The 23597-nt window shown below is 39.3% G+C and overlaps 1 protein-coding gene across 1 annotated transcript; it reads right to left on the reverse strand.

The window, feature by feature from the left end:
• Positions 1-1613: 1613 nt before the first annotated feature.
• ube3d (ubiquitin protein ligase E3D) lies at positions 1614-23190 on the reverse strand. Its single transcript, XM_061051198.1, has 10 exons — positions 22927-23190; positions 19773-19984; positions 19158-19248; positions 17908-18127; positions 17338-17410; positions 17167-17245; positions 15225-15333; positions 13650-13816; positions 9884-10022; positions 1614-2108 (listed from the first exon to the last, which is right to left on the reverse strand). The coding sequence occupies exons 1-10, from the start codon at positions 23016-23018 to the stop codon at positions 2088-2090; spliced, it is 1203 nt and encodes a 400-aa protein (XP_060907181.1). The 5' UTR covers positions 23019-23190; the 3' UTR covers positions 1614-2087.
• Positions 23191-23597: the final 407 nt, after the last annotated feature.

The raw sequence follows: 23597 nt of genomic DNA on the forward strand, positions 1-23597 counted from the left end.
TACACCACCTGTCACACCTACACATTCACACACTGATGGCAGTGATCGCTATGTAGTATCATCCATCAGAAGTAACTAATCCCATTCATACACCACCACTGAAGCAGCGGGAGCAATTCAGGGTTAAGTGTCTTGCCCAAGGACACATCGGACTGGGGATCGAACCCTCGACGTTGAGAGGCGACAAATCTACCAACTGAGCCACAGCCGCCCGCCTCAAGTTGCCCTTGAGCAAAGCACAAACATCCCCCCCCCACCACCACCAGCTCAGTGCGCACGCTGTGGGCAGCTCCGTCACTCTGACATCTCTCCATTAGTGCATGTCCATAGGATCCTGTGTGTGTCGCATGTTCAACATGTAAAAAAAAATGTTAATACCGTCAAAATGGTTTCATGTTGATTTACAGTAATGGCCAAAATTAAAATGTCACACTGATCACATCATAAAATGTCTTTAAAAACATTTAAATAAAATACTAGGCTGTTGAAATTCATACTTTTGTCTATCTTATCTATATTTAAACCAAACAGTGTAATGGTAAAAGCTCAGACTCTATACTGTACATCTTAATGCTACTGTTAGTGTGCTTACATTTCCTCACAAAAGTTCAATAAACATTTGCCACATCTTAGTTCAGCACGTTAGCATAAGAATTTCTAATAGCGCTAAACACAAATAAAAGTTTCTTCTCCTTTTTTTCTTTAACTTTAAAGACATTTGGTCATTAACATAAAGTCAATGGAGCACCAAAGTTATCAAAATTCATCTCAAGGGGAACATGAATCTGTGAATTCGATGCTTGATCCAAAGGCAACTGGACTGGTGGAAGATCTTGAAGAAGTTTCACCTCTCCTCCGATTCAAGCTCTGTGGGTCCACAGAGGCCCGTCCACCAGTTAGTTTAGAACTGTTCTAAATCACTTAAATGGATCGCCTCTGAGGACCATGAAATGTCTGATGCAAATTAGGACATTTTTTCTGTTGTTTTCAAAGCTATTTGAGTCAGAACTAAAAATGTCAACTGTCCCCCTATAGAAAAGTCAAGAAATCACAAAAGTCAATAAGATTCATCAAATGGGAAGCCTAAATCTCAACATCATGGCTGCACACTCAGCTATTTTTGAGATATTTCAGTCTGAGCCAAAGTGGTGCACTGACTCTACCAACCCCAGAGCCACACAGTTAATGTGCTTTAACATACTGTAAGAACTACTTGACCAGCACATATCATGGTACACTTTAGAAGGTGAAGTTTAACCATACATTTTCAAAATGATCCTCACTACCAAGCATGTTACATAAGCAACATCAATTTTACACACACACACACACACACACACACACACACACACACACACACACACACACACACACACACACACACACACACACACACACACACACACACACACACACACACACACACACACACACACACCTTGCTCCACAAGCTGTAATTACAGTACACTCAAGTGGAGGATGCACTGCTGTACCCCGAGGCTGAAGTGCCTCTATAATAAGCTTTCATCAAGAGCCAGCTCAAGAACAATGTCCCACATAAAAAGCCGTGCTCTCCAGCAGACAGAAAGAAAAAAAAGACAGGGTAAGAGTGATGCCTCCAAAGATACCACACTTTAATCTGTTTTTGCAAAGAAAGGTACAAAAACAAAGTTCAGCAAAAACAAATAAAGAGCACATACAGGGAATGAAGGTACACAGACTGCACTTTTAAATAGTTAAACATTTCCTTTAAAATGATGACCCAGTCAGGACAACATTTACCTTGAATGAAATTGTATAAAAGGACAGTTTTGATGCTTTGATTCTTTTCCACTTGGACGTGTTAACTTTAAAAAGACTAGCAGCGACCTGACCTGCAGTGATGACAGAAGTAACCTCAACAAGATTAGACTTAATAAGCTGTTTGTCAATTGGTGCCTTCCCTCCACAATCATTTCCATTTTTACGCTGAATAAACAAGAACAGGCATCTTGTACACTTCACAGACTTTTCCTCACAGGGCTGTCCACGGTTTTCTTGAAGAGTGACGAGTGGAGTCCTGTCCTCCTGGCAGCTCACTTCTGATCTCACAGGCTCAGATATGCAACCTAAAAAACAAAATACAAGAGTTAAGGAAAAGGTCAAATTCAGCGGATGCATGCAAATAAAGTTTTGTAAAAAGCCAACAGTTAAGTTGATCTATTTTTATCTGTTTCTGCTCTTTGTTTGTATTGTATGAGAATTTTTGTTCCCAAAAGCACAGATGCTTTTAGATCTCCGATGTCTGCTGATCAGCGCAGAAACATATTTTCTGCAATTACTGCCATCAAAGAACAAAAAGAACCACAGGTGGTGGAGATTTAATCAACATCAAAAACACATACAGAAACAGAGAGCACAGAAAACAAATCGGCTGAGCCCAATCCTCTCTCTCTCTTCCCCTCTCTTCCTCCATCTGCTATTCCTGGGTGTTTGCTGGCTGCAGACATTGGTTGCGCTCCACTGAGAGCTCTATATTGGGATGATGGATGAGAGCATTTGCCTCACTCAAGGCCCCATCTTCTACGTCCCCATGCCAATGTCTGCTCGCCACTCAAGCGCATCAATGGTAATTCATACAAATGATAACAAACGTGAACTAGAGGTGAGCTGCTGCTAACACTACCCTGAATCTCAGGGAAGGAGGAAAAGCAATGGAGCAATGGGAGAATAGATGGAGGAGAGAAGATGGCAAGCAATTTGCTGGTTTTGCTACGTTGAAGGTGGGAAAATGAAGCCAGAGAAAGGGAGTATTGTACTCCTTCGTCTTGAGTAGTTCGCCAGGCACAACCCACAGCTCCTTCTGTGAGCCACACAATGGCTAAAAATGGAGCTATGGCTAAATAGAGTGAATATATATAAATTAACAGAATGAGATTTTAAATTAAAGCTCCTGAATCATTTGTTTTGAGTTTGATCATTTCTCTATAGCATTATATTTCCATGCCAAAATAACCAGCCAGCGCATTTAAAGATAAGAAAAAATTTAATAAATCTCATTTGTTGGCACTGTGTAGGTTTTATTTGATTACTTTTGTTTTCATTAGTTAACTGCTTTGCTGGAAGTAATGAGATAAAATAGCAGCTTTATTTCCAGGACAAAAAAACAATAACCTGATAGAGATCATATTAAAGAATCTATGAATGTTCACATCTAAGAAAGGAAACTAATATTGCAGAATTAGTGCAAATGAATCTTCTGGCTGTTCTCAGTTAATGTTCATGTGTGGGTTTGAAATTAAAATATCAGCTTTGCCAATTTTGGGCGGCAAGTGGTGCTTCACTGTACAGAAAGTAAAGTATATGTACAAGATGAAATGTGAAGTCTGAGAGCAGCTGGATGAGAGCTTCTCTGAAAGAACATGATACGATTGACTACTTTCTCTTACTCAATGGGTTACTCTTTGAAAAGCCACAAACAACAAAAAAGATCTCAGATTAATTGTATTTAATTATTCTGCCGGGCCCTCCTTTGGCAGATGGAAGTATTTAAGACCTCCCCCCCTCAGCATACACTTTGACACATAAACACCAAGTCACTTCCAGTCACGCCCCTTGCTAACAAATTCCTATATTTTTAGAATTGATCTCAAACATTGTGTGCAAAAAGTACAGAAAAGCAACCTCAGTGTGTGACAACAAACTGGGGAGAAAAAAAAAAGCTGTTTTTTTTCCCCAGAGGAACACATTTAAAGTGGAACTGCAACATGAAACTTCCAAATATTTCAGATGCAACAACAGTCATTGCTTTCAACTGTTTTTTTAACCTCACTCTCTGAAGATGAAAAGCTCCCTCAAAATAAGATGAACTTATTTGATGACTTGTGTGGGCATGTTTTGTGCTACATATCTCTTAAAGTCCGGGGTGCAGCTGAGAGACTGCCTTAATTCATTTCCAGCTTTGATGTGTATTTTTGCTCACACAGGTATGATGTGGCTAAAGGAAGGAGTGTGGCTCTCTTCATAAGCCACTATGGTACAGTTGAGGCCGAGGGCGAGATGTGACTCATATTTTTCTTGTCTTTGTTTTAGCAGTTGTGATGTCTGCTGTGGATTCATTGTTCGCCTTATGTTGAACTGGAAGTCCTCTCGCTAAATGTGCCATGATTTGCTGGCAGTGCGAAAAGGTGTGCATTGTTTTTTTATTTTGCCTAGCTACACCCCCCCTGTCTGTCATGACCTCGGCCCTCCCCCCAGGAGCCATGCAGCCCACTTCAGGAATCACTGGACTAAGGTAACATGAACATGTTACTTAACTGATAAGTGATTGTGAACCCCTGAGCTGTTCCTGTTGGGAAGCTGAGAGTACCGCAGAAAAGCTGAGGTGATGTATGATCGATGCATCACTCGGTCCTTTATTGTAAAACCTTTTTGGATCAGTTTCTGTTGAACCTACATGCTGTCTCTGTGGGAATGAGGAGTAGATTAATGAGGTAGGGGGAGGAGGAAGGTGTTGTCTGTTGCTCTGCTCTTGAGTGACACTGGGAGCTACTTTACACTCCGTTACACTGGCAGGCCCAGGGACAGAGGGCGGGAACGAGCAGACATTCCACATGCAGCATAATAACTGGCAGGGTTATCGCTTTGATCTACTCAGAAGGCTAAAATTACAGAAAAAACACCACATGCATAGAGACCTCAGAGAAGCCCCCCCACACACACACACAAACTTGGAGTAATGGCTATTACAGAGCGGTTGGGCTTCTGAGGTTTCTACTTGTACCTCTGGTTGATTAAAAGAAAGAGCATCAAGAATGGGTGGGATTCACCTTGAATGTAATGAGTATTACATATTTAATGTAGAACATAGTGAGCATACTTTGTTTTTAAAATACACTTCCAGCCTGAAGGTCCTTTATGCTGCAGCCTGCAGGATGATAATGCAGAACGTTTTTTTTGACAACCATTCTTAGCAACAGATACGCAGATATCAGAGAGAAAAAACAAAGGTGTGATTAACAACAATAAAGGACTATATTTCATGTAGCTAACCTCTCTGTTCGGGTCTCCTTCATAGTCAGTACACTTAAATGTGGGTAAGTCTGTAAACATACAGATGCCCTATATTGTATATTGTTAGTAGGTAATATGACATATCATACAGTACACCAGGAAAAGCGTCTCCGCCTCAGAGATGGTTGACAGAGAGAGTTCCAACATTTTCAGAATCCTTTATCGTCATTTTTCAAGGTTTCTTTTGGGGAATTGTAATTCTTTATTTAGAGACAGGAAGGTGGATTGAACCAGGGTCGTCCACGCGGTAAAGCCTCTTTACACAGGGATCACGCGCTAACCACTACATGCGCCCTCATCTTTAGAGAATCTGATGCGTTTAAATGCTATTGATATAAATGGGATTTTATTAAATTGAGGGTTTGTGCACTGAGTCTTTTGTCACACAGAACATGAATGTTCAACAGACTTAAGAACCGCAACACATGGGTGACAAAAAAAAAGGTACGACATCTGGGAGCTCTTTGGGAACCAGAAAAGAAAACGTGCTCTAAAGCGTAACAGGCTTAACTGTAATATACTGCTTGTTGGGAATGCAACTTTTGCTAAACCAGTTCCAGGGTGCTGGTGAAGGCGTTTCATTTTTGCAGCACAAAAGGGGGGGGGGGGGGGGGGGTCATTGCATTTAAAGAGACACACACACCAAAACGGAGCATTCTGAGAGAGCTGGTTTATACAGGGTCACAAACCTCCTCTGGTGCTTGATTCATGTTATATTTTGACCAAAGCACAGCACAGATGTTCCATTTAGACCACAGGGGGACTGTTTGAAAAGGTGGAGAAGAGGGATAATATGTCCTCTTTAATTTTACCAGCAGCTTTGTGAAAATGTGTAATTCTTAGTTCACAGATTATTTGAAAGGCCTTACTCAGGTGTGGTCAGTGAAATAACTGAGTACCGTTTACATATTGTAGTTGCTGCCATTACAAAATGTGCTCATGGTTCATGGTTTGGTGTGATAATATAGCTTTCAGCAGCTCCCTCTTCAGCCTTTTGTAAGCAGACAGAACAGGACCTGTGTGTGTGAGCTTGGGCATTTATTATTGCTCTACATTTTCTATTTCAAATAATTGATTCAAAACTTTTTGATTAAACGTGTTAAAAAAAGAAAAGAAATTTAACCATAAATTGTAATGAAAATGGATTTTCTCAAGAATTCTTATGAGCTCACAAAATCCACTCTGTCTCTCGGTCTCTCTCTCATCTTCGTCTTATCGACTCTTTGGTACGCGACTCTCCGTGTCATTACGATCTACGCTGCTCGCCAAGCGCCAGGGTATTTTTCTCAAATTGTTTTTTTTAAATTGTGTTTTAAACGAGGACTCTCAGACTCTCTCAGACCATCTCTGGTAACTCGAGATGCCCCTGTGATCACATTACCTTTCTGTTCTCTGCCACCTATAGCATAAGCTCCTTCTATCAGGAAGTCACACTGTCTATACTGCTGTAACCACTTCCACCACGACACAGATACTAAAGACAACAATACCTCTATTGTGCCAATGTGTAAGAAAAATAAAAGACCATCTCAGAATATTTGTCCTCGGGGTTTATAGTGTGAGAGTGAAACAATGGTCAGCATTCTAAGGTGTGAGCGAGAGTACTTCTATGAAAAGACAGGAGCCATAGTAAGCATCTTTTAGGTGTTAGGGAAAGAGACAACCAGAACCAATAATAGGTGATTTAAGTAAAACAGCAACGTGGTGATAGTGAGCCCACCATGACATATTGGCTGGATTTGAGTCTAACCTTCATGACGTACTCTTGGAATGAGAAGAGCCCTTAAAGTAGCCTGATTTATCTGCACAAAAGTATTCGTATCATGAACAAATTAATTTAGACTTAGGGGAAAGCTCACAGCAGATTCACAGTTTAATTAGGGAGGCAGCTTTACCTAACCCTCACCCACTAGAAAGTTGAATGTTTTTACCAACATCTATCTGACAGCAGTTAACTGTTTTTTCAGGCAGAAATGGTAACTGTAGCATGCAGCTTCCATTAGGTTTAGCCAATGACGTAAACTAGGATGATTAAGATTCCTTAATTGGTGGAAAATGCATTTGATGACTCGTGTAAAAAGGCGTAAAATATGGGACGGTTTTGTTTAAGTTGGCTACATGTACTAAATCATGCCAAAGAACAGAGGCTTAAGGAGAAAGATTATAACCCGTTGAAAGAACATGAAGAAGACTTTGAGATTGCAGCAGCATTGTTCTTAGGCTGTAGAAAATAGCCGTTCTATTCTTAGTTCATTATGATAAACAAATGTATGATCAGGCTGTAATTTGAGTGCTTAACTTTTTCCTTGTTAACATACAAACATGTTTATAATAAATAAAATGTATAGCTGTTTTCACGCATGCACAACACTCCAGAATAATGCATGCTCCAAGGGCTGAATATTTCACACTGTTTATAAATGTTTAGGAAAATTCCCTACAAAGGGGTTGACATTTCTTTAGTGTGTTGGGTGGGTGACTGATGCGATCTTTGTGCAAGTAGTGAAACTGCGTCATTATGTATGCATACATGTGCATGTAGCCATGATACAAAGGCAAAAAAACGATCATCAAAGTGTCAGATTCTGTTGCTTGTCCGACCCTTTGATGTGTCCTATTTACATCAAAGCTTGCCTCCTGAGACCACCAACCGCCCCCCCCCCCCCCCCCCCCTTTAGACAGTAAAAGTTTCCCGCTATAACGTACATGAGAAAAGGCATCTCAGGAAGATTTCAGGGTCAGCCTGTCTTGACATTTTCAGGAGTGAAATAGTGCATGTTTGGAAAAGGATTGTGTCTGAAAAAATGATTATATGATTGTAAGAAATAGCCAAACAATTTTTTTTTTTTTTTTTGGGGGGGGGGGGGGGGTAAATGGATTTGAGCTTATATAGAGCTCGGATAAAGCTAGGAGTCTTGCCCAGTGACACATCGGACATGTCGCAGTAGGAGCAGGGGATCGAACCCCTGACCTTCCGGTTGAGAGACGATCGACTTTACCACCAGACTGCCCGGTCTGTTGAAAGTTGGGTTGGGAACCGGAGGGTATAGTATAAGTAAGTATAAGATTGTTTCTGGAGTTCACTTTCTGAGCACTGCTGAGGTGCCCTTGAGCAAGGCATATAAACCCCCAACTGCTCAGGCACTCTTTTGTACACAGTCCATAACTAAAACCCTTTTCACACAACGTGTGAACGGAATCTCCTGAAAAACTCCGGAGGTTCTTTAGGCTATGTGTGAACACAAACAGATGCATTTTTCACACGGTCTTTCCCCGGAGTTTCTGCTCCAGACCCCTAGTATTTTATCTGCAGAAAGTCTGAGTGAGCTGATGTCTGAACACTGCAGCATATACTCTGGAGATTTCAACTCGAGCCAATAGAAAGAGAATGACGTTTAAATACAGTGACTGTCTGAAGTGTCTGCACGCGACCACTACGATCTCCGTGCACTAATTTAACGGCTGCATTCTGTTTTCTGTTCGTCAGTATGTTGTTCTCCTCTCTTTTGTGGATGTTGTCATTCCATTGGATTACACATAGCATTGATATAAAGACAAATATTCTCATTATAACTTTGTGTAGTGGACTCTGATGCTACAGCTGCTACTTCCGCGTTGTTTTTTTACGTCGCGTCTTACCTCAGGAAATCCCCCGACCCCCTTTGTTTCTTGACCCCCAAGAAACCCCCTTTGTTTCTTGAACACAGAAACGAAGTTATGTGTTAGTTTCTCTTTACTTTGTTTTATTTTATCACCTGACCTGTGATGTGAACCCTCTGGACTTATGTCGTTTACTTAATATAAACAAAACCTCGGCTCTGTGTACTGCTGCAGGTAGTAATGTCATTTGCAATGATACACTTTGACTGTTGTGGTTTGAAAAAGGACTAAATATTTTTAATCCATCGATAGTGACTCCATTTTTTTCACCCGATCAAAGAATGATTACTATCAAAAAACAACAACATTGAAGTGTATAAAGGCTTCAGTTAAAAAAAAACAAAAAACATTTCCTCAACTTCTCTTCTTCCACTTCAGAACAAAAGATGAAATATCTACCTGTAACAACCATGGAAACCGGTTTTATTTCACGACTGAATACTTAATAAGATACTGATGTCAACCTAAAATACAACCTTTCACAAAAGAATATCTGGTTCATTGTATTTTTTTCATTGCGAGAAAGTCTTCCTTCTTTGAGCTGAGAAACACTCCAAGACTTTAAGGTTTCACCCTAACCATTAGTACAACTGCAGATTTACCTTTCAAAGACTTCCTTGCCGGAAACGATTCAAACTCTCTTATTTCCGTAGCAGAGACAAAGACTTGTTTAAGTAGAAGTAGTCACTTCCCTAACTTTCAGAGCGCTAAGTGGGGGATAATGGTGCTAATTGCCCTGTAACTTTGTTTTAAACAGCTAAGAGAATGGAGTTGTCAGCAAAGGGAACATCTCCTATTTTCTAGTCAAAGGGTTTCCCCTGGCAACTCGGCTATATATACATATTTTGCACTATCATAGGTGTATGGAAGCTGGAATAAGGCGGACAAAAGTAAACCCTAAATTTGACCCTCATTATCCCTAAAGCGAAGCTGTTAACGGAAAGCTCGCAATCCTGAAATTAATTAAGGCGGGGTTAAAACACTGCCAAGCACTACTGAATAATAGAAAAACAAAAGTGCTGTACGTCAGAGTAAGTGACATAAGTGATTGCTGACAGCTAAAAGAGTCCCTGCTTGGTTGCTCATACAGCTTTTTAGACTTTTAACATCAATCACCGGCATGCCTTAGTCATCATCTGTTGCACATTACAGCACAGCGCTTTGCTCTTACCTTATAAGACCTCATGCAACGCATCGAGGCAGCAAGAGAAGAGTTGCTGTCGTCTATCACTTGCAGCAGCTCCTCGCACACAGTCAGCGGCAGCACCACAGGATGTCCTATGGCATTGACCTCCCAACTTGAAACAATCCTGAAAAACACACACAGAGTAAAGCAGGGCTGATTTATATTCACTGCCACAGCGTTGTATAACCAGTAAACCTAAAATAGCTGCTGTATATCATACGTTGAAGCTTTCAGTCTTACTTTTTAAGTAAGGGAGTTTTAAACTGTAAATTTAACTAGATAACCAAACATACAGTAAAGTAGATGGATGGGGAGTGTGTGAATATGGAATCAGCATACGCCCATGTGAGAGACAAAAAAAAGAAAAGGAATCCTGAAAGGAGAAGAGGAAGAGTGATTGAGAGAGGAAAAATTGATGCTCTGTCAGTGTGTGGTGCTGATCCAGTTTGTTAGGATGACATCTAGCCATCTGTGCAGACTCTGTGAGGGGAAGTCTCCTCTAACTGTTGAAGTTTAGAAGAAACACTACTGCTGTATCCATGTTTCCACTCAACAACACTATCTTTATCAAGCAAAGCTTTGCACAAAGCAAATTTGTTCAAGTGATGATGTTGACAAATTTAACCAAAACACTGCACAGCATCACTAATGTACTGGAAATATAGTTACTGTCATCCATGTGAATGTTTGCTTACCCTCATATCAGAATGGATTTAATAGAAAAGGAGTCCCCCATACAATTCCCATTAGACTCTATTTCCATATCTATGAAAGCTTATTCCCATTATACTGGGCTGTGTTGGTGCGTGCGACTTTCATTCCACTCATAATCAAGTGACTGCCATTAGTGACAAGCGTAATCCACTTAGGTGCTGGCTCACTGATTCTCCAGCCAATTATTGGCAGTTTTAACAACACATACAGCCACCTCTAACCGCACTCGACTGTAACCGACTGTATCCGGAATAAGAGGGCCATCAACCAGGGAATTTGGCTCCCCAGGCGAAGCATTTAATTTAAAAATGTCAGAGATGAGTGATGAAGGATGAATGGTAAATTATGTAGGGGGAAATGGAAGTGTGTGTAACACCAGCATTTAAGCTTTGCAAGACTGTCAGAGTGGCTGAAATGTGAAATGTGTGTTCCAACTGTGAAGTGCTTCAAAGCACAGACTCTCAGCAGGTTCTGTAACTGACAAGGAGTCGGGGAAACATTTAGGTAGAGAGAGGGACTGATTCATTTGTCAGGAAGACAAGTGGGCTGATATATTAAATCAATATCAGCCTTTGTGTCGTCTGATGAGTGACACGGAAATGGAGTGTGGAAAAGTCAAATATAAATTGGAGATCATTTAGAAACAGTATGGCTGTTACGATACTGTTACATACACAATAAGGACTTTTCTAATTTATTTTATCTGTAAAATGCCCATTGCTTGTTAGCAATTATTTTTAAGTACAAGGTTTTGGGCTCTCATGTTTAAAGATGGTTATGAAATCCATCTCAACCTGGAAACAGCAGGTATTAGCATGTACACCAGTCAGTTAACAGATTGAAAACTTACATTTATCAACATTCCCAAAATTGTTTTCCTTCCATTACAAGACAATAACCAACACAGATATGATATATATAAAATCTATGAACATCTGAGTTACAGCAGAAAAAGGGAAGTGCTTTCATGTACATGTTTCAGTATGGTGCTAGCAGAGAGTGAATCCAAGTCCAAGCTAGGAAAATGTGTTTCCTTTTACACTATTAAAGGCTCAACTCTTTAGTTTTTTTTTTTAGTTTTTTTTTAAGATTTATTTTTGGGCTTTTGTGTCTTTAATGGAGGGATATGACAGTGGATAGAGATGGAAATCAGGGAGAGAGAGAGGGGATTGACATGCGGGAAAGCAGCCACAGGCTGGATTCGAACCCAGGCCACCCACGTTGAGGACTACAGCCTCCATACATGTTCAGTTCAGAATAAAAAAAAAGATTTAAAAACAAAGACAGCAGTTCTGCTTCGAAGAGATTTTTTTCTTCTGTGATATTTGAAGGAGACCATACGTTGGTCCTTTTGGTAACGTTTGCTCCATTTGTTCCTATAGGTGCTAAAATGACCATGAGGTAAGGATTCAGAGTCAAGAGTGTATGGGTGCAGCCTTGTGCCTCTCGTCCCATGGCCTCACGCCCCCTGAAGCCACTCCTCCTTGAGACTGGTGTGCCATGTCTCTTTCCTATTTTGTTGTTTTTGAACTACAGGGTAACGGCAAACATACTATCGAAAAATATATGTATGTGTTTAACAGATGAAATACATTATTAAAAGATTTTTGTGTATATATATCACTGGTTTCCTGAAAATGACAATACAATTTGAGAAATCATATTCGTACTATAAACTACATGGATGGCTTAAAACATTTAAAATGGTAACAAACAGACTTGCTGACGATTTTGAAAATAATTTGTTCTCTTGTAAATGCCCGGACAAGAGCCGAGGGGATGCAGCGCCAAAAAACATTTGACGAGAGAGCACGAGGCGAGAGGTCTCCAGGCTGCAGTCATAACGGACTCTTAAGAGAACTCAGCCAGGCCATATAACCATGTTAACAGTCATACAGTCATACATCCATAAAGGGTTAGTGGTGTACAGCTGTAGAAAAATATTTATTTCAGAGAGGTGCTCAGTAAAGGGATTCAAGAATCAGTGTATGTTAAGGATTCATGTGAAGTTTTTTAACTGGCTGTTATGTTGTTGGATGTTTGTAATATTCATATATCAATCATGTAAATGTGTGTGCTGTAACACTTGCTGTTCTGAGGGCAGAAATGATTTCATTTGATTTCTGGCCGGGGTTCAAATCAACTCTGCACAGAGACGTAGTTTGTACAATGAAAGTGAAAAAGCTGAAATCAAGAGGCATTATTTCTTATTCAGTCTCCACAAAAAACAGTAGTGCACCAGTCAAGAGTTGCTGTCACAGCTTGTTTCACCAGGATGATGTCTCTCTGAGTACCCAGCATGCACCTGTGGTGAAACAGCTTCCTGTGCTTCACTCAGCTAGTACAGTTAATCGTGTCATTTTTATACACCCTTACTGCTTTTACTGAGATGACAAGCCGTTCCTTCTTTCATATGAGCTTTGCCTCTAATTATCCCTCCTCTGTCAGTCAGCTACTTGTCATGATGGTAGAAACAACTAAACTCCCCTGTTCTGCCTTCACTCTCCACGACTGCAGGGGAGAGAAAAGGGTGGAGGAGGAGGTGGAGGAGGAGGAGGAGGAGGGAGAAACGCTGAGTGCTGATTCAGATGAAAATAATGAGGGTGGAAAGCTTCTCCAGTGGGGTGCTGCTGTGCTGAATGTGGAGAGCCACATGCAGCACATCCACCTACATCTCTCTAACGCATCACAGCGAGGTGTCCTGAGTCCCTCTCCAGTCAGAACATCATCCCCTGTATGTGCAACAAACACGAGTGTGGCCTATGCAACAAGAAAACATTAAAAACTATAAACAGTGCAAAATAACAGCCAAAAACTCCAAGAGCCAAGGAACTCTAACCGCAAAATGTTCTACTGAGATTTAACATCTTTTCACAAACAAAATGCTCTTTTAACTTTGTGGTTGGCTGAGAGAAGTGGTGACAGAGAGGGTGCGTCAGAGTGATGAAAGGATAAGATTTAGAGAAAGAAAGGAAGAGCCCAAAGGGGAGGGGGAGGTGTCGAGGGTTGGAAGATGTGATAAGTGTCCTTTGCTTACTCTCTCTGCTGGGCGCTGGTGTCAGAGCAGACGGTGTAGAGGAGTTTCAGGGCTCTGGCAGCTCTGGGTGATGGACTGTGAAGAGCCGAGGAGCTGATAGAGCTCTCAACCCCGACACACCTCTCTGGGACTGACGCTGTGATGGAGTCACTGTTCAGGAGCCAGAGCTGCAGGAGGAGCAGACAGGTCACATGAAGGAATCACACTGCAACACATAAACTTACTGCATCCATGCCAGTAATATGATAACAACAAAGGGGACAATGATGTGCTTTCAGGATGCTCAGATTTAGCTAAGGGTCAACCATTAAACACACGTATATTATGCTTAATTGTTTCTTTGGTTGTTTTTGTGGAAAATTGAATTTCAAACAAATAAAAAGATGAATTCCCGCACACTGTCTAACTTGCAAACAAACATTTATTGGAAACGTTTCGGTACTAGACCTTCATCAGACAAAAAGTTTGTCAAAATAGACATGACATCTTAAACAGGAAGTGGCTACAAGCCTGCAACTAATCAGCATTATGACGTCAGCTCTGGATTATCACATTTATAAACAATTAAAGTGGATGTGTGAAGGTTTTTACCATTCTGAGACAGAAAACAAAGCATTTCTTCTCAAATGTTTTTTCTTATACTCTGTGTTTAAATACATGTGTGCTTCCCTTCATATGTCAACACACTGAACATGTGTGTGTCTAGAAAAGTCTTCAGATAAGCAAAGATAATATATATCAAATTTGATGTATAACCAATAATATATATATCTGCAATGATAATAATTCATTAAGTGAATTTCTTTCTTGATCTAATGGTTGTACCTTCATCACATGTGCAGTATGTTCATACTGGGCTTTCATGAAGTCGGAGGGAAAGAGAAAATATTGAAAAAGGAAAAAAAAATGCTGATTTTACAATTACTCAGAGACAATTAGGACGTAATGCTGTAAGGGTTTAATGTTTGCATAAGAAATTGGTCATTTTTGCTCCAATTTCACACAAGATGAATTTTATTATAAGTGCTTTCCTTTTCCAGTGAAGAGTTTTAATGTCCGACTATTTATACTCGGTCGAGAACATCATTTGTGGAGAACAGGAATACTTTGCTGGGACAGTTTGTCTCGATGCAAAATGATGAAACATACATTTCAGCGAAAAATATCACCTGCCAGCTTCTAATTTAAAATAGATTCAAATATCAATTGAAACATATTAGACAAATGCACTTGAACCTCTCATTAATGACATGCCAATACTTCATTATAAAAAGGACCTTTCTTTCATAATGCCAAAAATAAAATCATTTATTAGAGGATTGCTATTTCTTTTTATTGCAGTAACATATTATTTCCGTTTTAACTGAAGAGCCACTTGGTATAATCCAGTTGTAGCTGATTTTAAGCCGATATCCTGGCAGTACACTCGGTCGCCGTTAAATCACAGTCCATCAGCTTTTCACAACACTTGAAGAATCTGGCACATGAGGCTGTGCCCTTTATCAAAACATTGTGTAGTCAATTTTTTTTACGATCAGCTCAAGTGCTTCTCTGATTATATTAGCATGTTCTTACCAGTAAGAAGGCTTTTCCATCAGGGGTCTGCACAGAGAAGTGGAAGGTGCTCATTGAGTTGGAAATACTCAACAACCTGGCTGCTACAGTCCTCTCCAAGAAGAGAGATCTATCAGAGAGAGAGAGAGAGAGAGAGAGAATGTTATTTACAAATGTCGTCTTTAAAGATCATATCAACTCTCCGTCGTCACATAACCATTCATGTGATCACAGTAGAACAGAATGGAGGTATTGATTGCTTTTGGGAAGATGACCTGGTCTACATGTTTTCCTGCAAACCAAACATCAGGATGAAAGTTGTAGGAAAAAAAAAAGATTTGGAGGGCCCAGAGCTTATTTTGAAAATAAAAGAAGTAGCTCAAAGTAGAAGTCAAATAATGCTGCAGTAGTTAGGTGAAAATATAAACCATCAAATACAGTGAGAGATGAGGATGTATATTAAGGGCTGGAATCACCAGAGGCCCCACCATACCATATCATCACCATACTTGAGTCACGATGCTATATTATTGTGATTTGAAACATTTTGAAACTAAAAAAATGTACAAAGCAATGATTTTCAAAAGGTACAGGGATGAGGGAGAGCTTTAAGAAGGAAAAAAAAATAAAAATAAATAATAATAAAATAAATATAATAATAATTGGGTTTACAAGTTTTGTATACACAGGTGTATGTTAATGTGTATTATATATATGTAAATTGTACATATAGTAGCCTATATCAAATTCTATATATATATAGATTGTATCAAATGTATAATTGTAAACATACTGTACCAAACTGTATAGATATAAGGTTTGTATAAATATATAAAATGTAAATATAGTACATCAAATTGTACAAATAGATATGTATATATAGATATATGGATTGTATAAATATAGAAATTATAAAAAATCAGAATATATCAAGTTGTATATATGTATGGAAAATCATTGATTGTAAATATCAAATATAGTATCATAAATATAGTATAGCAAATTGTATATAGATAGATTGTATATATAGAGAGATTATAAGGAACACAGGAAGTTAATTTAATAAATATTAATTATTGAGCTGTGGAAAAGGGGTAGGATTAAATAAGTTTTATACTTCTTCCTGCTCCTTTTCAGGCATATCAATTGAATATATGTAATTTTATTTTTATTTTTATTTTTTTGTGAAATAATTTGAACATTGTTTTTTGTTTATTGTATTTTTGTGCTTTTCATTTTGTTTTGTATTTTTGATATGTTTGATTTTATTTGATATGTCTGAAATAAATTGAATCAATCAATCAATCAATCAATCAATCAATTTTGCGATATATGATGAGAATTGTGATTTCACTTTTTTAACTGCGTATTATGTGCACAAAATGTAACTAAATCAAGAAGTGTTATGTCAAATAAGAAAACATTCTCAGTCTATCCATCTCACCCTGTGAAAGGCTGCATGCACCTCACCATCTGAACTGTCAGAACTGAAGGGGTTGAACTGCTGCAACCCCTTCAGCAATAGAATAAAAATATCGATACTTGGCTGCCATGAGACGATATAATATTGCCACACACAATATCCTGATACTATGCTGTATCAATTTTTCCCCCACCTTCTTCTATATGTGGAATGTGTGTATATACTGTGGGAGATGTGGCAATTAAATTGTTACATTTAATTATTCTAAAAAAAAAAGCCTGAACAGCAAAATCCAATCAGTGGTGTGTCAGATATAGTGATTAATACAAATGAACTATAACTGCTTTATAGGCCCTGAACTTCTTTCACTGTGAGGGGAAAAAACAACAACACAAGTTCAACTCTAATGACTGTGTGTGGTGTCTCTCTTTCATCTCGTGTTTAGAACTGGCACCCGCTATTTATTCGTGGTGAAAGGATGTGCATCAACAGCTGCAGTTTACAAATTGTCACCACTAGCAGCTCGCATCAACAACCTGCCTGTTAAGCGAAGCTTCTGGCTCTCTGTCTCCAACAGCGGGCTCCACCACCACCTGTGTGATGTACAGTTTCAGAGTCTCTGCAGGAGACAACAGACAGAAAGTGTTTATATGTAAACAATGCTTCAAAAAATCTGATTATTCATGAAGAAAATAAAGAGCTATTGTATACCTGGGGCGACAGCTTCTCCCAGAACTGAAGAGCAGCTCCTGCAGGAGACCAGCTTGAGGCGGCGGCAGGTTTTCTGCACACAACAAAAGGTTAAAAAAGAAAAGGAAATCATTCACAGCATGCACCCACTGGTAACGTAGCTGTTTAAAACTGCAATCAATAGCTACTACACTACAACCAGATACACGGCAGGCAGATCATCATTTGTTCTGCTGCTCTTTCTACCTGCCTCTATTTCAATCTCTCATGTTCAGACATGCAGAGAGAGCCTCTCGTGCAGATAATGAGTAATAGACGAGGATGGAGAGTTTGACTTTACTGATTCAGCCGTCTGAGCCGTATGTGTGTGTCTGTGTGGGTGAGTATGATATGACTATGAATCCAATTTTTGCCTTAAATTGAAAAAGTCTGGAATCTCACAGCCACCAACTACTAACATTTGTATTTCTGTTTTTATTCTTAATATATAATCAAACTCCATAATAATGATTATGTCATACAGACTGATTGTTTCTCTTATGCTTAGAATAAAGAATCAAACTGGTGTTGTCCTGTACACGTGCCCTATACCTTTGAATCTTGACCGTCCTCTGATGCGACAGGACTCACTTCCTCAGTGAGAGTCTGTTCACAGCTGCTGTCTCTGGCCAAGAGGAGGAAGGTGTCACCCAATAAACAATCCTCTGCTCGGGGCAGCAGCTTCCTAGCAAACGGATCAGGATGGCAACACCAGTCGTCCACAATGGCGTTCCAGTTGCCATTAGGGAGAGGAAGAACTCGCTTGAACACCCTAAAGATGAGGGGGGGGGGGGTAGAAAAGCGATTACACTTTTTCTTCCTATCATTGTTTTGTGATATTTGTGACTTTTCTTTGGACCAGAGGAGATCACCTCATAAAGAGGTTAAAGCGAACATGTTTGCGAACAGCTGTTTTTGAATTCTTCAGAAATGAGGAAACAACATTTGTATTTCTTGTAAGTAATGTTATGCAAGTCCGACATTAAACGCCATCATGCATCTGAAACAAGGTTGATGAGGGACATGAGAGAGACTGATCAAAAGAAAATCATCTTTGGGACTATAAAACCCAAACAGTGAGCTGAAGGACTTGTTGAAGGAAAATGGACTTATTGTCAAATTTATAATCCTAGGAAATGCAGCTTCAATACAACATTCAATGTATTCATTATAGTGAAGCACTTAGTGTGCAGTGAGTGTAGCTGTACTAAAGAGCATACAGAGGGAACGTTCTGGTGGTTGCATTCAATGATGGCGTTTATATTTCTGTGCAGCCATAGAAAAGAACATATTGTTCTTCAGCACAATGAGGCCTAATATTATTGAAATTCTAACTTTCAACCTGCTTCAAGCACTTCTCCTGCCCCGTGCACTTTCCTCTGCCATTGTTGAAAGTGAAAAGAAGATGTTTTTGGCAGCTCAGAGCTGGTTATTGCTGAGAAACATAGCCAGGGGCCAAGGGTCTAGGTAATGCATCTACTGCAATTTTCCGCATGTCACAATGCTGACCAGAGAAAGCAACAAGCTTAAGGCAATAAGAACAATAACGCTGTCCAGCTGAGCCACCTCAGGTTAAGAAAGAATTGGTTTTTAATAGGCAGCACAGACCTTCATCACGCTGACTCAATAACTCTAACCCAGTCAGGGTGACAGCCGTGGACTCTGCTCAAACTCAGTCCATCATTTTTTTCTCTTCCAGACTGTGACTTCTACCGCTCGGTCAAAACCAACAATAAACTGCGGAGGAGGGTGTACATAAAAACCCATTTCCACGTATACTCCTTTGTGTTTTTGTTCCTCACCTGTCCTCCAGCAGCCGGGTCATGCAGCTCTGGCAGTAGAAGCAATACGTTTCTTTTGCCCGTAGTGTCTCTATCACGCTGTTGGAGGCATCTTTAGAAGGCAGAGGGCAAAAAAAAAATCAGATTTTGTGAAAGAGTGGTCACCTTGTACTATAGAGCACAAAATCGATAAATACTGGGTGGCAAAGGCCTAGCAAGGTAGTGAACAATCCATCTGATTTTTATCGGATTGACAATAACTGTCCTTGGCTGTTACTTCCTATTTTGCCGGGAGGGACATAAAAAAATCTCAGGAAATGCCAAAAGCTGGAGTTTGTTGATATTATGCAATGACTCTGGGGCGCACTTTTGATGATACGAGATCAAATCAAACGGGAGTATTCTCATGACTCTGATGATCAGTTGCTTTTGAGCCGATGAGGAAGCCAAGAGCAAAATTGACACCTTTACTGTCCCTGATGACCAAGTGACTCAATCCAATTAGTTGAAAATAGACAGCGGGCTCGAAATAGCTACCAAAAATACTTTGTTCTCGTGTTGGCACAGAGGAGGCGAGCAAAGCAGAGGGAGCTTGCACGTGTCTGGATATGCTTCCATAGTTGTCCTCAAGATTACCTTCATCTGTGCTTCTTGTGACACTTATTCGCAGTCGGAAATGTAGCTCGTCTCCACAGGATTCTCCTGCAGGTGTTGGGAGACAGGATCCCTGCTCGAAGGTGACTCCTGCCGGCAATTTCAAGCTCAGCTCGCCCCGGGGAGTCAGGATGTGGAGGGAACAGTCTCCACCAGTCACGACCACGTCTGCAGGACTTTTGGCTACATCTTTTCTGGGGAGCAGAAGCAAAGCAGACACTTTACAAACACAACATTCAAGGAAATAACCACCAGAAGACATCTGCTCATTTTCTCTACGTTGCTGAGAGATTAGAATAACAACACCTCTTCTTTCTGTATGGTATTATGAAACTAGAGACAGAGAACAGCAGGCTTAGCTTAGCACAATGAATGGAAACAGAGGGAAACACCTAGCCTGGTTGTTTTCACTGTCAGGTTGATGGTAACAGAACTCAATAAAATACTGCATGTTGTAACCTCTTCTAAATAGTTGCTGTTGTTTTGTTTTTGTACTAATAAACAAAATATCTTGTGTTGATCAATGAGCTGATTAAGGTTGTTTCCAGTCTTTCTGTTAGTCTCAGATAATACCTGTGTCTGTAGCATCAGTGTTTTATGTTATTCTTAGAGAGAGTAAGAATCAGCAGCTGCACTTGAGGAAACATTTCACTAAGAGACTGATTGATGTAAGTGAAGCGTAGATTTTTGAGGTTCCTGTTAATGATGCTTAAATTGTACTGACGAACAAGCCAATATTCCAAACATGCCAACATCTAATCAGACAGATATTGATTCAGGGAGATTTTTCAATGAGTCATGGTCTCAATAAAGTGAATAATGAGCCAGCCTTTAGTGCATTACACAGGGCTGTGTATAAATTATAGTGTATCATTTAGAAATATATGTTAGTACACGTACATGGATGACATGAAATGTGTCAGTCTAATAAAGTTATTAAAGTTGAACTTCATACTACAAGTGCTGCTGGAGCTTTTTGACCTCTTCATGCACCTTGGTAGTTGGTGAAGTTGTGCCAAAAAACCCTACTCTGCTTCTCCAGTATACGTACATGCTACGGTTGTACGATTTAATCTCTGTTACTTTAATGATCGGCAGGTTCAAACAGTACCTACATTTAAAAATAAAATAAATCTTGAGTCAGATAGCAGGAGTTTGCCTTCATTATTTGGGAATTAAAAACAAGTATTTACCCACTATCAGGTGCCTAGGAGTTGATTTTTTGCTACAGCTGTATCAATACAGGTGTTGATATGATTTGCTATTAATATCAATACGTATCTTTATCTGTGTTTAAAAATCTGGTATCATGACAACCTAAATCCTGCCAATCAAAAATGTATTGGTCAGTTAAGCGTTCTTAGTGGAGAGACCACTATATGAGACCCCCACAGTATATGCTGTTGTAATGTTTTCTGGAGAGCTGGGCCGACTAAAGTAAAAAAAAAAAAAAAACTTTGTTAAATAATATTGCTCCATTAAAAATACCCCCTGTACCTCCGGCTGAGTGCTGCTGTCTCAGCTAAAGGAAGTTCTGAATTATGACTGACTAGCTGAGAGAAGCACAGTTTTCACTGGAAACAACCTAGATGCAGGCTAAGCACTCTCTCTGGTCAGACTCCTTTTTTATTGGATTTTCTCATGGCATTGGAGACAGTGTGGTTGAAATCTGAGGGGATGGTGGTTTCTATTTTTATCTCTTTCTTGAATAAATTCTTAACTGAAGTTTGTCTGACCTTCAGAATACTCAAAGCTCTGTATTAGTTGTACAGCAGATAAAGTAAGAATCAGATTTCTTCCCCGATGCTGCTACACTGTAAAGTGTTTGGAGGAGAGAAGAGAGGAGCAAAGCTCATTTTGCCAAATGTCATGTCTCATTAACTACATCTAGTGACGATGGAGGAGTACTACATCCACTTCCAACTAGCACAGGCTCCCTTATCAAACATGCTCTAGCTCTGTACCACACACATATTAAAATGAACATGTGATAACAACATGAGACATTCATATCAATCTCAGGCTGCATTGATCAGCCTGTTCCAGCAGAAATCTCCGCTCAATGAAACAGGACAAAAATATGCCATGAAGCGAAATAACAAGGGACAAAAAAGACATGTAAACACCAATTCATAATAGCAATATCACAAACGCTTTTAAGCTTTGATTATGAATGAGTACCAGAGACTAAATATACCATAGATTTATTCCATTTTTAAAATTCACAGAAGTAGGCTACATTGAAAGGGCTTCACATACAATGTGTTTTTTACTAAGCCTATATTGGGTTATTTAACACATTACTGTGGTATATTCAGTAAAATGTATACATACTGACAAAATACCTGAAACTTTATCTCTAAGGTTTATGGGAAATCTGATCTGCTGAAAACCATATTTGGAGTTACAAGCTTCTTATAGTTTTGCCAATAAATCGGATAAATTGCTGTTTTGTTTGTAGCGGTAATAGAGGGCAATGGACTCTGTACCCACATAAATAATGTGTGGTTGAGAGAAATGGAAAACAAATTCCATTTTGTAATGAAGATGTAGAGGGACAGAGGAAGTGTGTTTGAAAACATCTTCATGGAGGTAAGCAGAATAATAATAGGCCTACCTCAATGTTTTGATTTGTTTTACAATTCATTTCCACATATGAAACTAGTAGCCTATGTGCTTTTACTGATTTTTTTTTAAGAATTCGTATTTCTTTCCTTTCTATGAAATAGTTTAAACATATTACCAAAATAAAAACAATATTTCTATGGTGTGAAGATAGAAAGAGGCTTTGAGGATCACGATGAGCAGAATGTGTTGTTGTTCTCCTAACAACCAGAGAGGACACATACGTCCGTCAGGTTAGTCTTTACATGTTTGTGTTAAATGTCGAACAGCTGTGACACACAGGACTAAAGCGGCTTCATTCAAACTACAGTAAACTTTGTTTACAGCTTCTTTATAATGTAAAATGTAATGTCGCTTCACATTCATTAGGCTAGGAAGCTAATGCTTTTAGCCAACCTGGCTTTTCTTTTCTCCTCGTCGATAATTAAATTCGCAACAATAGATAGATCATTCTAATATTAGAATAATTCTACGTATGTGAAACTGCTTAATTAAATATCTAAATAATTACCCGACAATAAGTAGTCCACTCTGAAGCCTTTTTCTCAGCTCTAAGAAAACTCCAGCTCCATGTGTTTTGGCTGGCATCTTCAAATCTGACATTTAGACAGGCTTACAGTTAAATCACGCTCTTATCGACATTAATGTTGCTCAATGACTCTGGATAGAAACATAGCATCCAAAGGAAAACAAACAAAAGCACATCTATTAGTTTTAGGAGATTGAGATTCTGATTTTTGTCTGCAGCGTGATGTTAGGGTCGGTCTAACTTGCCTCAAAGTAAGACAAGAGTATCCGGTCACAAATGTCAAAATAAAATACTATCAACAATCATGAGCTTATTCTATGTATTATTTTATAATATGCAAATAGAATGATTTTAATGATTAACAGTGTTATGCTTTGATTGTAATATGCAGGTTTTTTTGCATTTTGATCGATCTGTTTTCATAGTGAGTGACAGACCGAGAGAGATCCCATTTTGAATTACAGAATACAGGCCTTTACAAATAAGAACAGTCTTAAATAATACATAGTATTTGTACCCTTTATGGATATGCACCATGTACGCAAAAATAGGATATTACAACTGCAAGAAATAGATTTTGCCATAAGATTATCAAATAATTCAGAGCTCTCAAAGCTGGTTATGTGCTTTAGTTGTGCAAATTGGAAAGAATT

The sequence above is a fragment of the Labrus mixtus genome, chromosome 11, assembly GCF_963584025.1.
Source record: "Labrus mixtus chromosome 11, fLabMix1.1, whole genome shotgun sequence".
In the NCBI taxonomy this organism is placed as follows: Eukaryota; Metazoa; Chordata; class Actinopteri; order Labriformes; family Labridae; genus Labrus; species Labrus mixtus.